The 22,287-nt window shown below is 40.3% G+C and overlaps 1 protein-coding gene across 1 annotated transcript in view; it reads right to left on the reverse strand.

The window, feature by feature from the left end:
- DENND1A (DENN/MADD domain containing 1A) overlaps positions 1 to 22,287 on the reverse strand; it is a 469,777-nt gene that overhangs the window by 279,125 nt on the left and 168,365 nt on the right. The window contains exon 7 of the mRNA XM_006834747.1: positions 6,498 to 6,543. Within this exon, the coding sequence (XP_006834810.1) occupies positions 6,498 to 6,543 (46 nt within the window). The remainder of the gene's footprint in view (positions 1 to 6,497; positions 6,544 to 22,287) is intronic.

Below are 22,287 nucleotides of genomic sequence, written 5' to 3' on the forward strand. Positions count from 1 at the left end.
GAGAGAAAAGAAAAAAACTAGTTAAAATGGTGTTAACTCACTTGACAGAAATTCAGGGTCTTTGGGATGCAAACAGGAAAAAATGTTCCTTTATTTTGGTCAGTAAATAAGTGAGCTCTGTTTTTCTGTGTAAAACCTCCATGGTTAAACAGTCAGCCCCACAGCAGATACAGACAAGTGTGGCCTCCGGATCCCAGCAACCAGCATGAGATCTCCTTTGGCATTGAGAGGCTGTCCTCCTCAAGGTGGAGGGCTCCCCTTGGTGCTCTTCCAAGTACTCCATGCATTTACAAAACCGGGTTTCTAAGAGCCCACAACTAAACATTTCTAAATAAACAATAGAGATGGGGCGAGAGGACTGCTGGAAGCTCAGCTGCGTGCACATGCCTCTTGAAATTGGGTTGGGGGAGAGTGTCAGGGGCTTGGTTATCTGGGTCTTGCTCCCTTACTCCTATCACCTAGAACTTACTGCTTAGTTGTTGTTGTTAAGTACCATTGAGTGGATTCTGACCCATTGTGACCCTGTATAGGGTTTCTAAGGAGCAACTAGTGAGCTTGAACCACCGACCATGCAGTTCAAACTGACTTTGCAGTCCAGCACATTAACCCATAGTGTCACACCAGGACTTTGTATCACTCAGTATACAATCTAAATTTATAGCCTCAAATTGGGACCTAGAAAGAATAATTAATGTGCAAAAAGTACCTGAACAGAGAGAGGAAAAGACAAAATCTAGTGAAACTGGTGATTAAAATCCCAAAGAAAGCCATCAATACAAACACCTCTACCACTACTTGGTGGCAAGGGAACTGTTCGAAAGCTCAGGTTTGGGACATTGACACATCTGAATGTTATATATATGCTTTGGGTGTGCAATTTACTTAAGAAATACCTTGAGCTTTACAAATATCAATTTACTTTATTAACATGGTTAAGTAGTTTCCAAGCCTTTTATATGGATGGAATGTGTTTCTAATGGCCCAGAAGGAGAAGGCCGGACTATGTCCTTTCCCTATTTACACCCTTCAATGGCTCTCCATTGCCCTATAAAGTTCAAACTCTTTAACACGGCTTACAAGGCCGTGGATGGCCTGGCTCTTGCCTGTCTACCTCAGTTCTCCTTCTCAGTTCAGCTCCTATCAAACAATGAACTACTCACCCTGTCTGGGAAGCCTCATGTTCTGTACTTTACATCTTTATAGATGAGGTTCTCTCATCCCCTGGTTTACCTAATTCTTATTCATCTGTAAAGTTTCAGATTGGTCATTCCTTTCCTTTGATGTCTCTCTGATCAGAACCTGTGGCATTTTCAATTCAGTGCAATTATTTTCTATTTGGGTCTGCTCTAGTTAAGCTCTGTGAGGGCAATTTGATGTCATAATCACTTTTATACATACAGAGTATATAGTGCAGAAGGCTCTCAAAACACTTCTGTAGAAAGGAAGGTTTACTGAGTACCTATTATATGCCTACTTACTGGGGTGCTGAATACACATGACTCATTCACTTAATCTTTATCCCAATCCTAAAAGATGTGTACTACTAAGCACTCTTCAAAATGAAGAAAGGAAGATAAAGAGAGACAAAGTATCTTGCCTGAGGTTAACAGAGCAGAGAGGTGGTAAAGCTGGGATTTGAAAATGCATTCATCATATTCTATAGAAGGGTCATTCTCAAGCCTGGGACTGTGCTTACGGCATTGCTAAACAGGAGAAAATGGGATGGGCACAACTCGGTTGTGTTGAAATTCTCTTTCCCTAGGGAATGAGGATGATTCTTGGAACATAAGGGTTCCTGAGACACAATTTCAAAGCCATTGACTTAATAATGAAAACGGTTTTAAGGCCACTGAGGAAATAACACAGTAATAATGATTACTGGCATTTGCCGAGCTCTTTCTGTGCCAGGCACTGTACTAGGCATTGGATGTGCACTATCTCAATGTATCCTCCTAATAAGCCTATAAGGAAGAGATGGATGTGGCTATTATCTTCATTTTACAGGTGAGAAGACACAGGCTCAAGTCTGTTAGCTTGCCTGAGATCTCCTAAGTAGGAAGTAGGGGAGTCAGAAACCAGACGCAACAATCAAGCCTCTATACACTACACTGCCTCTGTGTATAGGTACAGCTTTATTTACAAGACAATCTGAGTTTCTCTTTAGATCTGCCATGACATTGCCTCTTCTTTCCTCCTTCCTGTCCATCCTGCTACCAGGAATAACTGATATAAAACACCTTCTGGATACATTCCTTGTGTTACTCAGGTCTGTATACAAAGCTTGCTTTATAGGGCATAGAGAAGGTCTTCATTTATCAAATAGAAGAAGCACCAGCCTGCCCTGGCACTTGCTCCCAGACATGGCACAGAACAGGGGGCATATAAACATCTTGTAAACGAAATTGAGATGGCTTGAATAAAAGGCAACAATCACTGTGTGATCTGGCCATGGTTTGCAATTTCCTAGCTGCCAGCTAACATGATCATCCTCTCCAAGAAGAAACGAGGTCTATGCCAATACTCTTGGCCATGCTGCTAACATAGTGCTAGCCTCAAATTAATGCTTGTTTAAGTGAAAAAGAATTTAAAAATGCAGAAGGAGAGAGAAAAATGACAATCAGCTACAAACTTCTCACTTTAGGAAAAAAGTGAACTCTTTAAGGTGGCTAGGTTACCACTGAACGAACACCAACAACATCCTGTATGAATAGAAAGACTAGAAATTAGGTCCTTCCCCCAAATAACCTTTTTTTTTTCTTTTTCCAATGAGAACACAAGGCTATAATTTATATTTCCTTTTGTGTAACAAATTTGAGTGTCATAAAAATGGTTAAAAAGTCTTCCTATGGTAGCTTTTTCTAAACTTTTATGAACATCTGCCACATTCATTTGAAGTTTAAAAAATTCTGGCACATATGCAAAGGCATAATAAGGTGCCTATAGCTTTCAAGAAGAAATAACAAGACAGTAAAAAATAAGCCTTTTGCTGAATTGCCAGTAAGAAAACGAGTGTTTAAGAGGAGAGGGACCTTCCTGAGATCCTTCCTTAAAAAGCTTTCCTTTGGCCCAGTAGGTTCGCTGACCCAAGCATGCCAGCTCCTGGAGGGGAAACTGCTCTCTCACCTGAAGGGCACAAAGGAATGAAATAAACCTCATCAGAAAGCATGACCAGGGCACACTGAATCTGAGCTCAAATCCATGGGAGACGATTAGGAGACTTGAGCTCCCCCAAAACCTAGGAAACACTTCGTTTGGAGAGTGTCTTAGCCTGCTCCAACAGAGGGTGGCTGGTTGATGTTTTTTTTTTTTTTCCCTTCTTCAATGTTCAACACACTGGAATTCAGCATGGCAAACCTCTCTCTAACCTCAGTCATTCAACAGGGCTAAGTTCTATCATGGACAATGCTTCCCAAATCTCACCTAAAGGCCCCTCCAAATGCGCCTTCTGACTGAAGGCCAAAATTTGTCTCCAGTTTTAGCTTCAAAATGTATGCATACTTTGTATTGCATGCTTTACTACAAGAGGCCTTGTTTTAAATTATATTTTTTAGAAGCATATTATTGTTGGTGTTAGGCTCTGACTAGTCACCGACTCATAGTGACCCCAGGTGATAGGGCAGAAGCATCCTATATGGTAAGATTTTCTTGGCCTTGAAAACTTTGTAGTCAGAACTGACTTGAAGGTACTTAACAACAACAATCTTTTTTTGAAGTCTTCCTTCTGTAGAGCAGCTGGATGGGTTTAAATTGCCAACCTTCTGGTTATCACCCTTGCACATAACCAGTTGCATAACCAAGGCTCCTTAGAATCATATTGAAAGAAGTAAAAAAAAAAAAAAAAAAGTACTGCTCCCATCTTAAAGTAAAATTTTAACATCAGGTTCCTTAGAAACAGGGTTGTCTATTAGAAGGCCCATGAATGCATTCCAAATACTCAGTCAACCTTCTTTTCAGATGTTTTTCGCTCAGATGGTACTGCCTATTTGACATCCTGCTAGGTACTGAGGGCACCACTGTGAATGAAGCATAGTTTTTGTTCCCGAAGAGCTCATGTTCCAAGAGATGAAGTAGAGGGACAGGGAAGCAAATAGGTATCATCTATAGCAAGCAGTACAGTAAGAGAAAGAAGAGCACAAACTTGGAGACTTCTTGGAAGAGAGGAAAAGAGCAAGGTTTATTCATGCAGAAGTAGGGAGATGTGGATATGTTTAGGGGTCAGGAGAACAGTGGCTAAGAAGGGACAGGGACAGGGATGACGTTTAATAGCCATGGAGCCAAGGAGAGACTGCTGAACTTGGGGGCCGTGTAAAGGGGGTGGAAGGCAGGTCACTAAAAGGAGAGGACCAGATAAGAAGGTGTCCCACTATATGTAGGGACTATGGACTGAATGTTCTAATCAGCTGCAAATCTCTTGAACTTAGCAAAATGTATGGAACACAATAGGCCCTGGTATTGTTTAACAAATGAATAAATAAAACTTTATAAGAATCCAAGAGAGCAAAGAAAAGTATCAATGAAGGCAGTGAAGAAGGAACATGATGAGAGACCTTTCAGAAGCTTGGTGATTTTTTAGAAAGAAAGAGGAAGGGAACACTCGGCTGTGCTCAGTGGGTCCCACTTTGGTGCCTCTGCAGGCAGTGGTGCTAGTCACGTGGATTCATAACACCGAGGTAGGATTGTGGGAGGGCGCTCTATGTTTGGGAAAGATGGAGTTTGAGACATCTGGAGTACATCTGAGTGAAATTCAATTGGCATATGAAAATCTGGACCTGAAGTTCAGAGAGATTCAGGCCAGCATTAGAATCACAGCCGAGTCACTGACAGTGACTTGGTAGCTAAGCAAAAACCTCAAATGAGATGACTAGAGGGCATGCAGAGAAGACAAGAAAGCCAAGACTGGAAACTTGGAGAATATTGAAGAGACAGAGACACCAAATAAAAGACTGCACTGAGCAGTCCGGAAGGCAGGAAGAGAGGCAGGAGAGAACAAACTCGGCAATAATTGGCACTTATTCACGTTTTTAATTTTAATTTTTCATACAGTAGCTTTGACTACAACCCTAAACTTGACAAACAAAGGTAAAACACAGAAGAAATCTCTTCAATCTGATCTAAATGCATCATCCAAGATAGTCCATAAACTGTGTACTGTATGTGCTTAGGGCTGGGTGATGACAGGGAGGAACTGTTAACAGAATGTAGGAGCCACATGGCCGTCCTGTCAAATTAGAAATTTGAGCAGATTTCTGTGGTCTATTTTGATCAAGATTCTCAATGTCAAACAAACAGGTTTTTCGATAACCAACTTGTTTCATTTTCGTAAGCACAATAGCACAGTGAGCAACAGATAGTGAAGAAGCAGGTGGTCCTCGTCGACGTGAAATGAAGGGAACAGAAGAAGAGAAGTAGCACTTCCTTTAAGACATGCAAAGCATCATCACAGACAGGCATGGTTTTAGATTTTCCCTCTGAGAGCTTATCTCCTCTGCAAAACAGGCAGCTACCCATCTTCCTCCCCACTCTGCTCTAGTGCCAATGTAAGCTCTCTCCAGAGGCAGGAAAGGCTTAGGGGTCATGTCTAACTTGGGACAAACTAACGGTACTTACAAAATCACAGATTAGTCCTTTAAAATGATTGCTATCTAATTGGTACAGTTCATGCACAAAGCAAGCTAGTATCGTATCCATAGCTTTGACCAAGCACTTCAACTTGAAGGGTTCAATGCTAAGGAAATTTGTCAAAATGCAGATGAAGCTTTATGCATAAAGATGTTCACTGTCATGCTGCTTGTAGTAATGAAAAAGTAAGAAATGACTCACTGTACAACAATAGGAGCTGTGATAGGTCCAAATGGATGGAATGACAGGTAGCACATTAAAAATTACTGAGAATTTATAAAAACAAAAACCAAAACAAAACAAAAAAAATGCAGAAACCCCTGTGCTACTTAAAGTGAAATTCTGACAAAAAAAGTATTACATATGCATATAAAATGTATTATTTACATATCTATAACAGCAGTATATAAAACCACATATTCATAGCAGGAGAAAGCAGAGAAAAATGCTAACAGCAGTTGAACCTGGAATAGTAGTGCTGTGGATAGTTTTAATTTTCTTCTTTATATGTCCATATACTTTATAATATCACATTTTATACAAATTAAAATGTAATATTTTTATAGTGACTTAGAATAAACACCATTTTACCAAGTGAATCATTTCCCTTACCTCATTCAAACCCTTGAAGAACTCCTCCCTCCTACCCTTATTCCCTTCCCCATGAAAATTCAAGCAAAATGGAAAATCACTGAAAACAAGCACAGTGGAAAGGGTCTAAGATGACTGCTCAGCTCTATGTTTCTGGGAGGAGAATGAACAGGAGGTTTTGCTCCCAGGTGAAGAGTGGTGACTTCGGATAGTGGGTCTTTCTCATTGTTGTGTAGCAAAACAAAATCCCAAGTAGAGAGTCCTGAGGAGGAAAGAAGCCAACTTACCTCCATTAAACTTAAATGGATTCCTATGAGGTAGGGCATGGGAGCACTGTGAAGAGAAACAGAGACACATAGCTGCTTTAATGTTTGGTGCTTCCAACAGAAAAATTACAGATGGTTCACTATTTGGAGAAAAACTGCTTTAAAAAACGTATGCACAGTTACATTTCCTTTCACAACAAAATTCCTAATAATGGCATTTTGTTCCTAAGCCTAGGCACTTCAGAAGAATTTCAAACTGTGAGCAGCATTGGAAGCAGCCCGGGTATGGGAAGGGGAAGAGCACCAACCAAGGTAGGCGACTATAGAGTCTCAGTTGTTTTATCTTCAGAACGGAACACTGGCATCTAACTGGAAGACTGCTGTCTGAATTAAGAGAAAGCACATATAGATCCATGACTAGTACAAATGAGAACTATTATTGCTATGATGACAATAAATAAGGAGAGCACAAGAGCATGGCTTAAAGAAGAATGATTTTTATTTACTTTTTCCTTCTGCCATCAAGAGATGTGCTCTAATTGTCCATTTTGGTTGGATAAAGTACTTGGAGAGCTGTCAACAAATATCTCCTCCCCAACTGCACACATGCTATCCAGTGATACTGCAGTTCATAAATCCTCTTCTAATCACTTCATGGATTCGAACTTAGTGTCAGAGCAAAGAACGAGAACCCAACTTCAAAGTTTTTAAAAATTGGGTGCTGTTTTTTTAAATTGTGGTTTGGGTAAACATTTACAGAGCAAACTGAATTTCCAGTCAATGATCCACACATTGTATTTTGTGACATTGGTTACAATCCTCCACGTGTTTACCGTTTCCCTTAGTCTTTCCTGCCTATCCCCATGCTACCTCTCTGAGCTTTATCCCCAGGCAAATGCTGTCTTTTGGATCTGTATGGTTGATTTGTTCTGTGTTATTGTTCACCTTCGAGGCCTGCCCGTCATTGGCAGAAAGTTGAGTCATGTGGGTGAGTGAGTTCAGTTCCAGACTTGACAGGTACATCTTGAGCATTTTGGATGGGCATATGTGTGTGTGTTCATGTACACGCAGAAGGCATGCTTGTTTGTAATTCTCATTTGTAGTGCTCCCTATCAATGATAAATGTGCTTGCCTTTGTACAAGGAACTTGAAATGCATCTTTTCCAATTTATTCGACAACTTGGCTAGGTAGGTATGATGATCCGCATTTTAAAGAGGAAGAAACAGGTCTTGAGAAGTTAAATCACTTGTCTAAGGCCAAACAAACAAAAATGACTCCAGATAACTGTTCCTTCCTCTGTGCCATGCTGACTTCATGACTGTTGATGTCATTAAGTGTCATCCAGTCAGTTCTAATTCACAGCAACCCTGTTCAGGGTTTCCGAGGAGTAGCTGGTGAATTTGAACCTCCGACCTTTTGGTTTAAACCAACCTTGTGGTCTAGTGTCGATCCTACAGTGCCATATCAGGACTCCAATTTCATGATCCCAAACCTAAAGCCCGAGCCCTACCTCCTACACAACGTCTTCCTTTGTTGGGGGACAGTGAAGGGAGATGTGGGAGTAGGGAGGAAGGGAGTAGCAACTTTTCCATTCCATATGTCTCTCCAGTATGTGATATACATCTGTGGAAGGTACCTGGATCAAAGTGGGGTGACAGGTACTTTCCTCCGGGGTAGCCTGGGGAGTGGACAAGGAAGGAATAGGTAGAGGATGGCTTTCTTGGGGACAAGGTTGGGAAAACAAGGAATGGTGAGAAATGAGGCAAAACAGGCTTTCTTCCGACTGAATACTAAGGAATTGAAACTTAATCCTGAGAGCAGTGGATAGACAATGAAGGTTCTAAAACATCCGATTTACATTTTAAAGTTGCTCAAACATTTAAAAATAAGAAAAGGCGCAATTCCCTCATTACCACTCAACAAATACAATTCTTTAAGCAAAAATCCTTCCCTAGAATATAAAATGTCCTCCTTGCTACAGATCTCAGCAGTGATATATCCTGGAAGCCTGTAAAACAGACTTGAATATTAGCAGCACAGTTTGGGAACTATTCTTCTAGAAGACTTTTGTAGTTGATAATAGCCACAGAAACAACTATACATATAACTGCAGTGGAGTTGTCCTTTCTTTCTTCTTCTTCATCCTTTTTATTTTTATTTTTATTTTTATAAAGGTATCTGCTGTGCACATTCAACGTCTCTTTGCTTCTACGGGTAAGAAAATGCCCTGCGATATTTTTTCCCCTTAAACGGTAAACCATTAGTTGAGCTGCCAGCTACACAAATGCTCGAACTTCCCAGTGTGCCTGGCTCTGCTGTCCAAGCTTTTTCTAGGAGACACTGAAATGAATGTGTTTCTAATTAAGTAGCTTCAGGAACACGACAGCTTCAATGTCAAAAATACAAAGTCTGAACCCTGGCAGGAAGTCTTAAGACTGCAAATGTCTCATCTAGTGGAACCTGGCCTAATGTAATGAAAGGAAGCAGGGAGAGTGCAAAATTCCAGAAAAACGGCCACTAATAAATATGTCCAGAAGCACAGACTAACACATGCAAGGGAGACAAACGCCAATCCACAATATTTAACCATGTCTTGTCCACTTTTCCAGCTCCTTCATTCCATCATGTAATTGACCACTGACCCAGAGTTTTAATTAGAATTTCAGAACTGACATGAACTTCTGAAAAATGAGTTAATATTCAGAAAAAGGCACGGAAACCAGTGTGAGGAAAAAAAGGTGAGAATAAATATCTATAGGAAAAGCCCTTTGTATAACTTAACTAAGGATTCTTATCAGAAAAAGAAATACTTTGTAGAATTTGAAATATGTAGGTTTGAATCGAGGCATTGTTGTCCTGTAATAAAATCACTGCTATCTTGAAAGAGAGAATAAAGGAGCTGTATCAAAATGACTGCTGGAGTCCTGGTGTGATGCTGTGGGTTAATGTGCTAGAAAACTGCAAGGTCAGTTTGAACTGCAAGGTTGGCAGTTCAAGCTCACCAGCCACTCCTCAGAAACCCTATGCAGGGTTGCTATGAGTTGGAACTGACTGGACAGTACTAACAACAACAAAGTGATTGCTGATGCCAGATTAAGCAAAGTAGGATCTGTTCTTCAGGCGTCCGTAGGTAGACAGTTTTGAAAGCCCAATAATTTTCCAAAGAGTAATTATGGCTTATCATAGAAATGTAGTTTCTTAGCCAAGTACTGTTAGGGCAGAAACATTACTGTATTTAGAAAACATTTTAAACATATTTATTCTGAAAGCATAGTAGCTCTATGTTTTGTATGAATGCAAGCTTGGACAAATACTTTTTACATTGTCATCATTTGCTTAAAACGTCTCAAATACTTCCCTGAATCTACTGTTGTTACATTGCTCGGCAAATAAGCTAATTACAAATTCCAAGTGGTGGGGGAGGGAGAGAAAAGAACAAGAAACCCAGATTCTCCTTAACAGCTCAATGGTATATATATAAAGGGTAATTCTAGGTACGTTCTAAACAACAATCTCTCTACTCTCAATATACCTCAACAGTTACTGCAGCTCCTGACTTGTTTTCTTTGCCTTCTTATTACAAAGGGAAATTTTTGAAAGAAAAAAAAAAAAAAAAAAACCCCGCCACCTGTGATAACATCATCTTAACACAATTACTCTTAGTTTTGCATTCTTCCCTTTTGACACTGGACCACATCAACAAACTTTTTTTTTTTTCTTTAAAATGACACATTTTTAAATGCATGTATTTTGTCTATAAGAAATGTATTGTTATATATGTTTATTACATACATTCTTTTGCTTCTCACTGGTTATATTAGCATTTCTTTATTAGACTATAGTCTTTGAGATTATTACTAAGACGGTGTAACATTTCAACAGCGTAGTGGTTACGAATTGGGCTGCTAATCTTACGCTCAGCAGTTCAAAACTACCAGCTGTTCCAAGGGAAAAAGATGAGGGTTTCTGCTCCCGTAAGGATTTACAGCCTCGGAAACCCTATGCAGGGTCGCTATGAGTCGGAACTGACTCCACGGCACATAACAACAACAATAACAACAAATATTTAAATAAATATGGATGTGTCGTAATTTATTGAACCATATTCCTAGATTTACAGTGAGTTGTATCCAACTTTCTACTATTATAAGTAACATCCTAATGAAAATTCACAACTTCATGTACATCAATTACAATCTCAAAGGGAAAGAAGTTTAAATTTTTTAAATATATACTTGTAAAATGTTCCCCTAAAGGGCAGTAGCTGCCTCAGTGGAATTCTTTCAAGGTTGTTGCAAAGGTTAGAAATCACCTATGAGGCTAGCAAAGGACCAGCACATGGTAGGGACTCAGTAAGCAACTGTCATCATTTCTAATTGGGTTCTCTTCAGATCCCCACATGGAGAAGGATTTCTTGTTCCACTGTGGGTTCTGAAGGAGGTTTCAGGAGCCCTGGTGAAGCCCTTGGGAAGATGGCTGAGACGCAGTGATGAATGAGGTACGTGAGCTGTATCGTCACTACACACGGGTTTCTGACTCCCAAGGACACTCTCGGATTCCTTCTACTCCATGGATGTCAGTAGGGTTACTTAACACTTTCTTTGGGAAGGTGCCTTTACTCTTTATTTCATGTACCTAGGGAAAAACTACCCTGTAAATGATGATTCATTGCTTTCTTGTCACTAAAAACTGTGAGTTAATATTTGTTGAAAGAGCTCTTTATTTTTGTTTCATTACAATGATTAAGAGGCTCTTTACTTTTGATAAGTTTTAAAACCACAGTGGTTACGAATCGGGCTGCTAACCTCAGGGTCAGCAGTTTGAAACTACTATCTGTTCCATGGGAGAAAGATGAGGCATTCTGCTCCCAAAAAGATTTACAGCTTTGGAAACCCCCGTACAAGCTCACTAAGAGTTGCAACTGACTCCACAGCACATAACAACAACAACAATATCCTTCTTAGGCATACATCAAGAAGGAAAATATAGCTAAATAAATTGGTTAATCTAGTCCTAGAAATTTAAAACTTCTTCATATTCAGAGTCCGACTCATGTGAATCACTGTGACTCAGAATCATCAATATCCATGTCTTCCCACAGAACATTTCAGTAACAAAACATAATGAACCTTCATACATAACGAAACTTCATCCATTTGATGTTACCTTCCTTTTGTAGGTTCAATAAAGAATGTGTTTGGGGTTTTTTTGCAAGAAACATGAATACAAGTATCTGCTTCACTAATTGCAAATGTATACCCTGTTCCTTTGCTTTGTTCCTTTCTGTATTTCAGGGACTTTATATTTCAAGGGTGAATCATGATATCGTTTTAGAGACATTGCAAATGGCAAATAAATACAACATGGGTAAAACCAACACCACACATAATTAAAGCTGTGACAATATCAGTAGTTATGACCAAGTTCATGCATGGGGGCTCATGACAGCTGCGTCACAACTGCTGTGTGCATGACACTGTGCCTCTTAGAATGGCAAAGAGGAACAATCTGTACTAGGCCTTTGTTCTTGGGGAGTTGTTGCACCATCTGACTGCATCCGTTACAGTTACAACCTTGAAGAATAAACACTTTACTTTCCTCGTTCTTCCCTGCAAAGGAAAGCGGTTCTGCTACTGGTGTCAATACAATGACCTTTACCTGAAAGGCACTTTCAGTTTGAACCCTCTCAAGGCACGGCTCTATAGGATAAGCACTGGACTGCAAACCAAAAGATCAGCAGCTTGAGTCCACCAGCAGCTCCACAGGAGAAAGATGAAGCTTTCTGCTCCTGCAAAGGTTTATAGCCTTGGAAACACTATACAGGGTTGCAATAAGTTGGAACCAACTCCATGGCACCTAACAACAACAAGGGAAAATGAGCTATTATGCCTAGTCACTGGGCCAGGCACTTTCCTACATTATTGACATAAATAAGCCTCCAGGCAATTCTGAGGTATGGCTGTTATCCGTATTTTCAGGTTAAGAAACAGGCTCAGAAAGGTAAAATAACTTGTCAAAGGTCACACAGCTAGTAAGTGATGAAGCCACAATTTAAACTCAGGGCTGATGGATTGAAAGTCCATACTCTGTCACTGCTTAAATCAGTAAGCAAGTCAGTAGAAACCAGTGCTAGAATGCTAAAGGGGCTATTTACCTGGCATTTAATAAACTCTAGGCCTGTGGTACAGGGCATCTCTCTTACAGGTAAGTCCTGTAGCATGAGCTCATTTCTAGCAATGAAGAGGTATGAATATGAATATTAGTGGTCCTATAGTCCCCGTTTATTTGTACTGTACTTTCACAGTTGGTTTAATTCCTTTCCCCCAGATAACTAGAGCCCTCTTAATTATGTTCCCCTGAGATAAGCAGCTACTAATTGGAAAAGAGTCAGGTGAAATAAAGGAACACTGGCTGTTAAAATAATAAAACACAGCTTCCCAAGACAAAGGGGGAGGGCTGGGAGGGGCAGGAGGATGCCTCACCTCCAGGTGAGCTACACCTCTGACATCAGGAAGAAATGTAGTTGAGGGTTATCCAGGGATTTGGCAAATCTACCATTTGTCTTTTCTTTTTCTCTATAAATGCATAGTTAGCATTACAATTTACACACCACAATGCCCATGTTATGTCTCAGAGGCATAACAACTTCTTAACCAAATACCATGGCTGGCATGGGCATCCCACAAGTCTTTTCTCAGTTCACTATATTTAAAGGAAGGGAAAACTCTGAAAGAAGTCTTATTCATTTGCACTTTGTTTTGGGGGAATGGGGTAGGGTGCGGGGAGAGAAGAAACAAAAATGTAAACACAGCTTCTCTAATAGTCGTAAATTCTGCTCTGAAATAGCATGGCCTGACAATGGTAGAGAGGTTAGAAGACAGGGGATGAGAGAAAAGAAGAAGGACAAGGACCAGACGATACATCTTGTTGGAGAACACAAATAGTGATAGTGTTGGTCTTACTGACAAAATCAGAGAGATATTCTCCAGGTTAATGTATAATGAATGGCCAGCGCTGCATAGGGAACCATTCGGAGCAGACACATTTACTGCACATTTACCACCAGCCAGCACTAGGCTGAAGGCTTGACAGGGATGTGCTCAGTGGATCTTTATGACAACAGTATAAGCTAGGTGGTAGCACCTCATTTTATAGGCTAGTAGTACACCACAGTCACCATTTTATACAGGTGGAAACTAAAACTGGGGAAGCGAAACAAGGTTACACAACTAGTAAGTGGCAGAACTGAGACTAGAACCCAAGTGTATTATACTAAAGCAAAATAGATTACTGTTTCCCAGGAGACATGCAGAGGGTGGAGGAAAGAGTGGAAGGAGGCAAGGTTTTCTCTAACTTGCTCTCTGAGGACTGGCTGGCCAACAAATATACCAAGTCTCAAAACTCGCTGCATTCTGTCCCACCTTCTCCTCTCTCACCAGATGAAACCTCTTGTCCAAATCTGCCTCTGGGCTCTGAGTCACATAGTGTCCCATGGGCCTCAATCTTTTTCCTTAAAGTCCTACAAAAACCTGTGCTGCTCAAAGAGTCTTACTTCTCAGATCACCCCAGAGGTTGCTAACAGCTCAGCTCCTCTTTTAGTCTAGGTTATCCACTTGGCATAAACTACCTGCTAATTTGCAGGACTATTCTGGATTATCATTCACAGAGGAAGAGAGCACCCACAGCTTTATCCCAGCCTGGGAATAATGAAGACAAAAGAGCTGCCAGTTCTTGAGGGCACACCAAACCACCAGGGCTGTGCAGGACACTCTTGTGACCTCATCTCATCCCGAAGTAATCCAATTTATACCACCCATTTTATAGAATATCACAAGGATTCTAGGAAAGGCTAAAATCACAAGAGTTAATGGCGATTCCAGCCCAAATCCTTCTACTTAAAGTCTCTTATTATGCTACTTCTTGCTTAATACCAACTTTTCTTAACCATTAGGCTACATGTAAGAATTGGTTATTTGATAACTATAATTTAAAAAGCAATACTCCTTTATTCTAAACAGGAATTAAGGCAGTTTATATAATTAAGTCCAGTATAGCAACAACAGTAGGAAAACAAATAGGGGCAAAAGGAAAACATACAAGCTGGGGTAAGGCTGATACATCTAATGCATCCTGCTGGGATGGCCACAAACTTGGCTGCCAACCCAAAGAGGGAAATAGGACCAGGAACAAGCTTTGTGGTATCCATAAAAGAAAAATAAACAAGTCACTCAGGGGAAGGAATTAGAAAACAGTAACCAGGGAGGGGTAAAAAACCTAATATCATCTGGTACATTTCCTGTTTACCCAGTGTTTTCTATATGCTAGTCAGTCAATTACCAAATATTACTATGCATCAGGCACTGTGTTAGGCTGGGGATAGAGAAGAAAGAAAAAATACCCTCTAGTCAATGAGTGTTGATGGTTGCTTGGATCAACACTCATGGAAGCAGCAGTCAAGAAATTAAATAATGTATTGCATTAGGCAAATCTGCTGCACAGATTTGCCTAATGCAATAAAGAATTCAAGAGCAAAGATTACAATTTGAGGACTAAGGTGTGCCTGACCCAAGCCATGTTATTTTCAGTAACCTCATATGCATGTAAAAGTTGGACAATGAATAAGAAAGACTGTGGAAGAATTGATGCTTTTAAGTTATGGTGTTGGAGGAGAATATTAAAAGCACCATGGACTGCCAAAAGAACAAACCAATCTATGTTGGAAGAAGTACAGCCAGAATGCTTCTTGGAAGCCAGGAAGGCCAGACTTCGTCTCTCATACTTTGGACACGGTGTCAGGAAGGACCAGTCCCTGGAGAAGAATATCATGTTTGGTAAAGTGGAGTGTCGGAGAAAAAGAGGAAGACCCCCCAACGGGATGGATTGGCGCAGTGGTAACAGCAATGGGTTCAAATGTAGCAATAAAGGTGGGGTTAGTGCAGGACCGGGAAGTGTTTTGTACTGTTGAGCATAGGGTTGTTATAAATCGGTACTGACCTGATGGCACCTAACAACAACAGTCCCTGTCTATCTGGAGCTCACAATTAATAGCAAACCAGATATGAAATTAGCAAATTATTATGTACATACTGCCACAAGGAGACTAATAGGGTGCTGTGGGGTACAGAACAGTCTGACTAGGGTTATTTCGTTTTATCTTTGCAGTGATCTTACAAGGATGATTTCCATAATTTACAGAGGAACCTATAGCTCAAAAAGGTTAAATGACTAGACAAAGGTCACAGCTGGTAAGAGGCAGAAAATATGGCTTGAAAAGCAGAACTGGTATGAATGTCATGAGTTTTTCTTAGAGAAAAAGGTATTTAACTTCTTGCCTAGTTTTCAACCCAGGCCTTCCTGATCTCTGAGCAATAACAGAGGATGAAGATTCATGAGGAGAACATGAACAAGTTTAGATTAAGAGTTGAGGCAGAGATCACCAAATTTCCATTTGCAGATTCAGCAGCCAGAGAACACTGCCTCACAACAGTGGAAGTGGGCTTGGAGTGAGCTCAGTGTTCAGCACTGGAGATGTTTGCTAATGGAAGACACATGTACATCACTAGAGCTGATCAGTGAAAGAGAGGACAATGCCCTTCTGAGCATGGCCCCATGGACACCCTGGGGCAACCTATGGAGGGGGTGGTTTGAGAGGGGAGAGAAGCCTTCTAGAGCTCCAAGTCACTGGACCCAACCAAAATGAACACATGAGTTACAAAGATAACGCCTGGAAGAAAACCTATAGAGGTCAACATCAAAGCCTAGAGTAGCTTGCCCTTTTGTGCCTCCTCAGTCTACCGGAAGGAGACAGACTTGGAAAACGTCAGGAAAGGCTCCATGGCTAAGAACATTGCAGCAGGAGAAGTTAATCACATAGAAAAGGTCAAGAGACAGGGCTCTCAGTTGCCACAGAGAATTCAATGAGAACCATTACAGCTAGAGCCAGCTGCAAAAAGGAAGTCCCAGGTTGTGAGCCACCAGCAGCCTAGGAGACCTTTGTAAAAAGCACAAATAAATATGGTACAAAAGCAACAAGTAGAGAAACATAAAGAGATTTATGGAGAAGCAAATCAAAAGCAAGCTACAGAAAAAGGAAAAAAAAGTGTGAAAAGTGGAAAATACAGCTAGTAATAAGAGGGAATTTTTTTTTCTTTTAGATTTTCTAGGACTAAGATATTCCACATGCCAAGATACACAGCACCCAATTATGTTCTAAACCTGGCCTCCCAGTCTTTCACGTGTTTAAGGGGAAGACAAATCCACATTTGGTGAGAGATTACTCAGAACCCAGTGCTGTGCTGTTGTTTCACACATATCCCCTTGTGCCAACACCTTAGAGAAGCAGAGACACCTTCAGCTCAAAGTCCTACCATTAGGTAAGTTGCTCCCTGTGACCATGATTATTACATGGACTCTGGTTCCTGCTCCAATGTTGACTTATAGTTCTCCTAATTTGTGTAATGTTTATGAGTCAGACTGCTAACATTGAGGTCAGCGGTTCGAAACTACCAGCAGTTCTGCAGGAGAAAGATGAGACTTCCTGCTCCTGTTAAGATTTACAGCCTTGGAAACCCTATACAGGGTCGCTATGAGTTGGAACTGACTCCACGGCACACCACCACCTCCACCACCAACTGTATTTGGAACATGTTTACTGCAAAGACCACTATTCTGTGCTTCAGAAGTTCTAAACTTTTCTAAGTGTTCAAGCCAAGATTCAGGTCAAGGAGAAATTGGAAATTGCATATGAAATGTGTCACTAGAAATGGAAAACCAGGCTATGAATTGGTCAAGTAAGAGCCAGCTATGTCTCATGAATGCTAGTCAGAAACTGGAGCAGGGAACTTATCAGTCAGGCAGCAAAAGGGGGGTAAATGGGGAGGGCAAGACCCAAAGGGCAATGCAGGACCTCAGATGCAGATACAGCAACAGGGGAGGTGGAGGATCAGTAAAGTGGTTAAGCTGTACTCAGAAGAGGGAGCAAAGGGAGGTAGATGACCAACCACCACCATCTCCCAACTAGAGCCAGAACATTTCTGTAGTAAAGGAAGTCCTGGTGTGATGCTGTGGGTTAATGCACTGGATTGCAAAGTTGGTTTGAACCATGAAGTTGGCAGTCCCAGCTCACCAGCCGCTCATAGGAAATCCTATACAGGGTGGCTATAAATTGGAACCAACTCGATGGCACTTAACAACAACATGTCTTCTTTAACCCTTAGCAGCATCACAGGAGTACACTGCTAAGGCTGGATGGTAGTTGTACAAGTTATCTTCAGACATTTTTTCATTTTGCTATATTTTGCTACTTGATTTCAGTCTTTATGTCATCAGTGATATTCTTGACAATGACTACAAATGAAAACACTAAGGCTCAGAGAGATTATGTAGCCCACCCAATGACACACATTAAGTAGGACTATAGTCAGGATTTGGATTTCTAAGCCTGAACTTTTTTCTTTCACTCAGCTTTTATGTTCAAGCCTCATGTCAACCAGCCAAGTTTTAGCAGGGGATTTACCTACCCACTATCATTTTATTTTGTTCAACCACCATATGTTGTTATCTACTTCCTAAGCTTGAGGTCCACCACAGATCCAACTTTCCTTCTCTTCCGGTCTGAAACTGAAATCCTGGTTCTCCTCCTCCTCTATCCCCGCTCCCGAGGAGCTCCTGTAGCAGTGGTATCATCCCCAGTATTGGAACTGTCTTGGTCCCGCGATGGTTCTGATCCTAAAAAAAACTGTATTCTCCCTCTCACCTGAACTCTTGAATTCTTTTGTGAAGTAGTGTTTTCTCCGATTCAGAACCATCTGTCAGCCTCTATCTTCCTATGCCCAGTGGTAGGACATAATGGTGGTGGTGGTTATGTGCCACAGAGTCAGTTCCAACTCATAACGACCCTATATAGGGTTTCCAAGTTTGTAAATCTTTACAGGAACAGAAAGCCGTACCTTTCTCCCTAGAGCAGCTGATAGATTAGAACTGCTGACCTTGTAGTAGCAGCCCAGTGCATAACCCACTATGACACCAGGGATCCTTTGGGATATAGTGTTGTTGTTATTTTTGTTCAGCACTATTGAGTCAATTCCAAACCATAGCGACCTTGTATAGGGTTTCCGAAGAGTGGGTGTTGGATTTAAACAATTGACCTTGTGGTTCAAACTGACCTTGTGATCTAGTGCTTATCCTACCAGGACTCTTGACCAGATACCAGCCCAGAATTTGGTATATGTAATATGTTTAGCTAGTCTACATTTTAGCTGGGTGTTGTAGATTTCAACTGTATTTTGTTGGATCACACATTTGCGGAGCCTTCAAAAAGTTTGTGGAAAATTCCATTATCTTTTAATCCCATTTTTCCATGAACTTTTTGAAACCTCCTTATACATATATAAAGCAAAATCTAGTTGAAATTCACAATACCCAGTTTTAAGATGCGTAATATAAAAATAGTACCTATTACCCCACATTTATGGAACACCTGCTTTGTATCATCCTTCACATTTGACAGAAAAGAAAGCAGGCTCAGAGAGGTTCAAGAACCTGAAAGTTAGCAACTGGGAAACCAGGATAAGAGCCAAGTTTATCAGTTTCCATCACATTACACTGCCACTGATTTTTATTCCTGCCACCAGGAATATGAACAATCCCTCTTAATTTACCAAAAAATAAAAAATAAAAAAAAATAAGCCTAGAGCTGTTGAGTTGATTTTGATTCACAGTGACCTGACAGGACAGAATAGAACTTGGTCCAGTGCTGTCAGTCTTTACAGAAGCAATCTGCCAATTCACCAACATTTCAGTTAGCTGTCATGTGCCACCAAAGGTTTCTCCCCTCTTAAATGAGTATCAATTCATTCCCTGTGCAAAATGTCATGGCTCAATGAAGATAACAATCAGATTGCATCCAGTTCTGACCAACCAAATGTCCTGTCGCAGCTCTATACAGACTGATGCCATGACACATAGCCACAGGAACCATGTACCCTGTACTCAGACACATTTCAGACTTTTGCTAAAAATGCTAGATGAAATACATGATGCAGCATGTAGGAGTCAATTTAGAAGCCTACATACAACGCAGACAAAGAGAACCTGAACATCTCTACTCTGAGAGGAAGAATGGCTTCTAGAGTCCCTGGAAACATCAAGAATTATAATGCAATTTATAAAGTCAAATGCAAAGACCAGGTTTTAATTGTACACATCCTATCTAACTTTTGTGTGCAACAATGTCCTCAAAGAGTAGCTAATAACTAGCTCTTGACCTTGCTGTCCTTTTTGTGGGAAAATGAACTTGCCCTGATCTGCTTTGGGATATCTTGTCAGAAAGATGTGTTAACAAGTAACCTGAGTAATCCAAATAATACAATTCAATTTAGAGAAATTAATCTGTAGTCCTTATATAGGACTACTCCTGAAAGTGGGGGACAGGAGGAATCTGCATGGGAAATACCATATGGGTTCTTCTGGTACTTTTTATTAGCAACATTTAATGAGCATAGAGCTTGGTACATAATCAATGCTCTACAAATATTTGTTGAATGAATGAATGAGTTTACAATTAGGATGTCATCAAAAATCCTTCATAAAGAATGTTCCTACAAAATCTTAGTGATAGGTAAACTTATTTTCTAATACTACAGGAAATTAGTAAGAAAAGCTTTAATATCAGATGGATGGTCTTAGATTTCAACTGAAGGTTTTACCATTTCTAAGCTGGGTGACAGTGGGTCAGTCACTAAATCTCTTTGAGCTTCAATTTCCTAATCTATTCAATTAGACTAATAATATTTACTGACAGCTTGATTTTGAATATATGCAATAATGTTCAAAGAGCGTTAGACACACATACACGGTACTCAATAGATGGTGGTCACTGTTATGAAGGTTAATTATTTTGTTCCAGAAATGGAAGGCTTCCCCAACATTGGCCAAGGTTAGGACTGCCATCAGCTAAGGTAGGGAACATTCTCATTTTCACTTTCAAAGTCAAGGGAATGGCATAGATCTAAAGTAGAAAGAAACCAGCAGCACATGTTTTTAAATATTCATAAGGGCTGGAAATGTCTTACTCCTTTCGTTTTCTCTGCCATCTGCTTTTGTTTCTTTTCTTTTCATTCTTATGCCACAGCTGCAAATGAAAACAACCATACAATAACTCAAGTTAAATAAAAAAAAAAAAAATAATCAAAATAAAAACAATCTGAGTGGTAAAAGAGAGAAGATGAATTATAAACTTTTTCCCTGAGCTCACAAGGCAGCAAAAGCAAGAATAGTTGATGTGAGTTCAACCTTCCAGAAACCAAAATCCACATCCCATGTTTATAACAGCGGTGATAAGAGCAGCCACCATTTACTGAATGGTTCTTATGTGCCACTTGATGACTAAAGTCTCTAATTCCTATAGCCGCTCTACAGATTTTATAGCAAAAGAAATCATAGGTCAGAGAGGTAAAATAAATGTTTATTGGTCAGAGATGAAACTGAGATTGATTATGTCGAAATCCAAAACCTAGGCACTTTCTACTCTACCATCTTCACCATAAATGGGAAACGACATGAAAAAATTAATTTGGGAAATACTTAGGGAAGACCATTTGTACTCAACTGATTTATTCAGATAATTAAAATCTGTGATTATAGCTCTAATTAAAGTTAACTCAGATAATTGGTTGTTGTATTTGTGAATGTGCAATTAGAGTCTTCCACATAATTGCAGAGTTTTCGGCATCATACTTTCCATTTACTCACTGCATCCCAGAGCTTTACTGGCCTTTACCTTACTGAAAACTGCTACACAGTTCTGGGAGTCTCTGGGTCCAAGGACCATGGCCCATGACAGCAAGAGCAGGGTCTGCGCTCATCCGCATTTAACATGTCTTAGTCCAAAAGTCAATGAACACCTCATCTTCAAGTGCAATGTAAAAAGCTCTTATGGCCTATACTGTTGTCCTGAAAACTCCTAGCAGCATGTACCTGAAGAAAAACTGGCAGCAGTGGTCCTCATGTGTTAATTACACTTGCGAAGTCTATTATGCATAGAAAGGGCACCTGCTGGCAGTGAAAATGACTAGAATCTGCCCTTCCTGTGCAGTGAGTAAATTGAGAGTTCATTTCTACAGGAGATAATAGTTTTCAGATTCCATTTCGTGTATCCCCTGCATGGGGACGTACTTAACATTTAAATCATCTGCAGAGGAACAAACCTCCTTTAAATTTCCATGTTTCAGGCTCCTAGCACTTAAAATGCTAGTTATCCCTGCTGGCTCTTACTACTATAGATTAAACTCAAATGTGGTGAAAGTCACCCAGCGCAGTATAATAAAATTATTACCATTGACTCAAATTTCATGACATTTGTCATTTCTGACCATAGCAATGGTTGTAGGTGATCAAATTAAGCATTGATTAGGATATGTTTTTATCCCAGGGTCTTTTATTTCACCATCTTTATATTTCGCAGTCCCCACTGACTTGTAATCATCCTATGATCAAATGTCAAAAAATTCTTTCATAAAAACACAAGACCAGGAGTGATTATGATATCTACAAACACAGACACTTCCAAGATGGAAAATGGTACCTCATCCAAAAGTCCATTTGACAAAAGGTGCAAATCTGAACTTTGCTTTTTGGAATGGAACTTGGGGTTAATAGGGGGTTATCAAGAAGCCCTAATAGCGTAATGATCAAGCACTCAGCGGGTAATTAAAAGGCTGGTATTCGAACTCACTCAGCAGTTTGGTGGCAATCTGCTTCCATAAAGATTACAGCCTAGGAAGCCCTATGAAGTAGTTCTACTTTGCCACA

Source organism: Chrysochloris asiatica, unplaced genomic scaffold, assembly GCF_000296735.1.
Source record: "Chrysochloris asiatica unplaced genomic scaffold, ChrAsi1.0 scaffold00014, whole genome shotgun sequence".
Lineage (NCBI taxonomy): Eukaryota > Metazoa > Chordata > Mammalia > Afrosoricida > Chrysochloridae > Chrysochloris > Chrysochloris asiatica.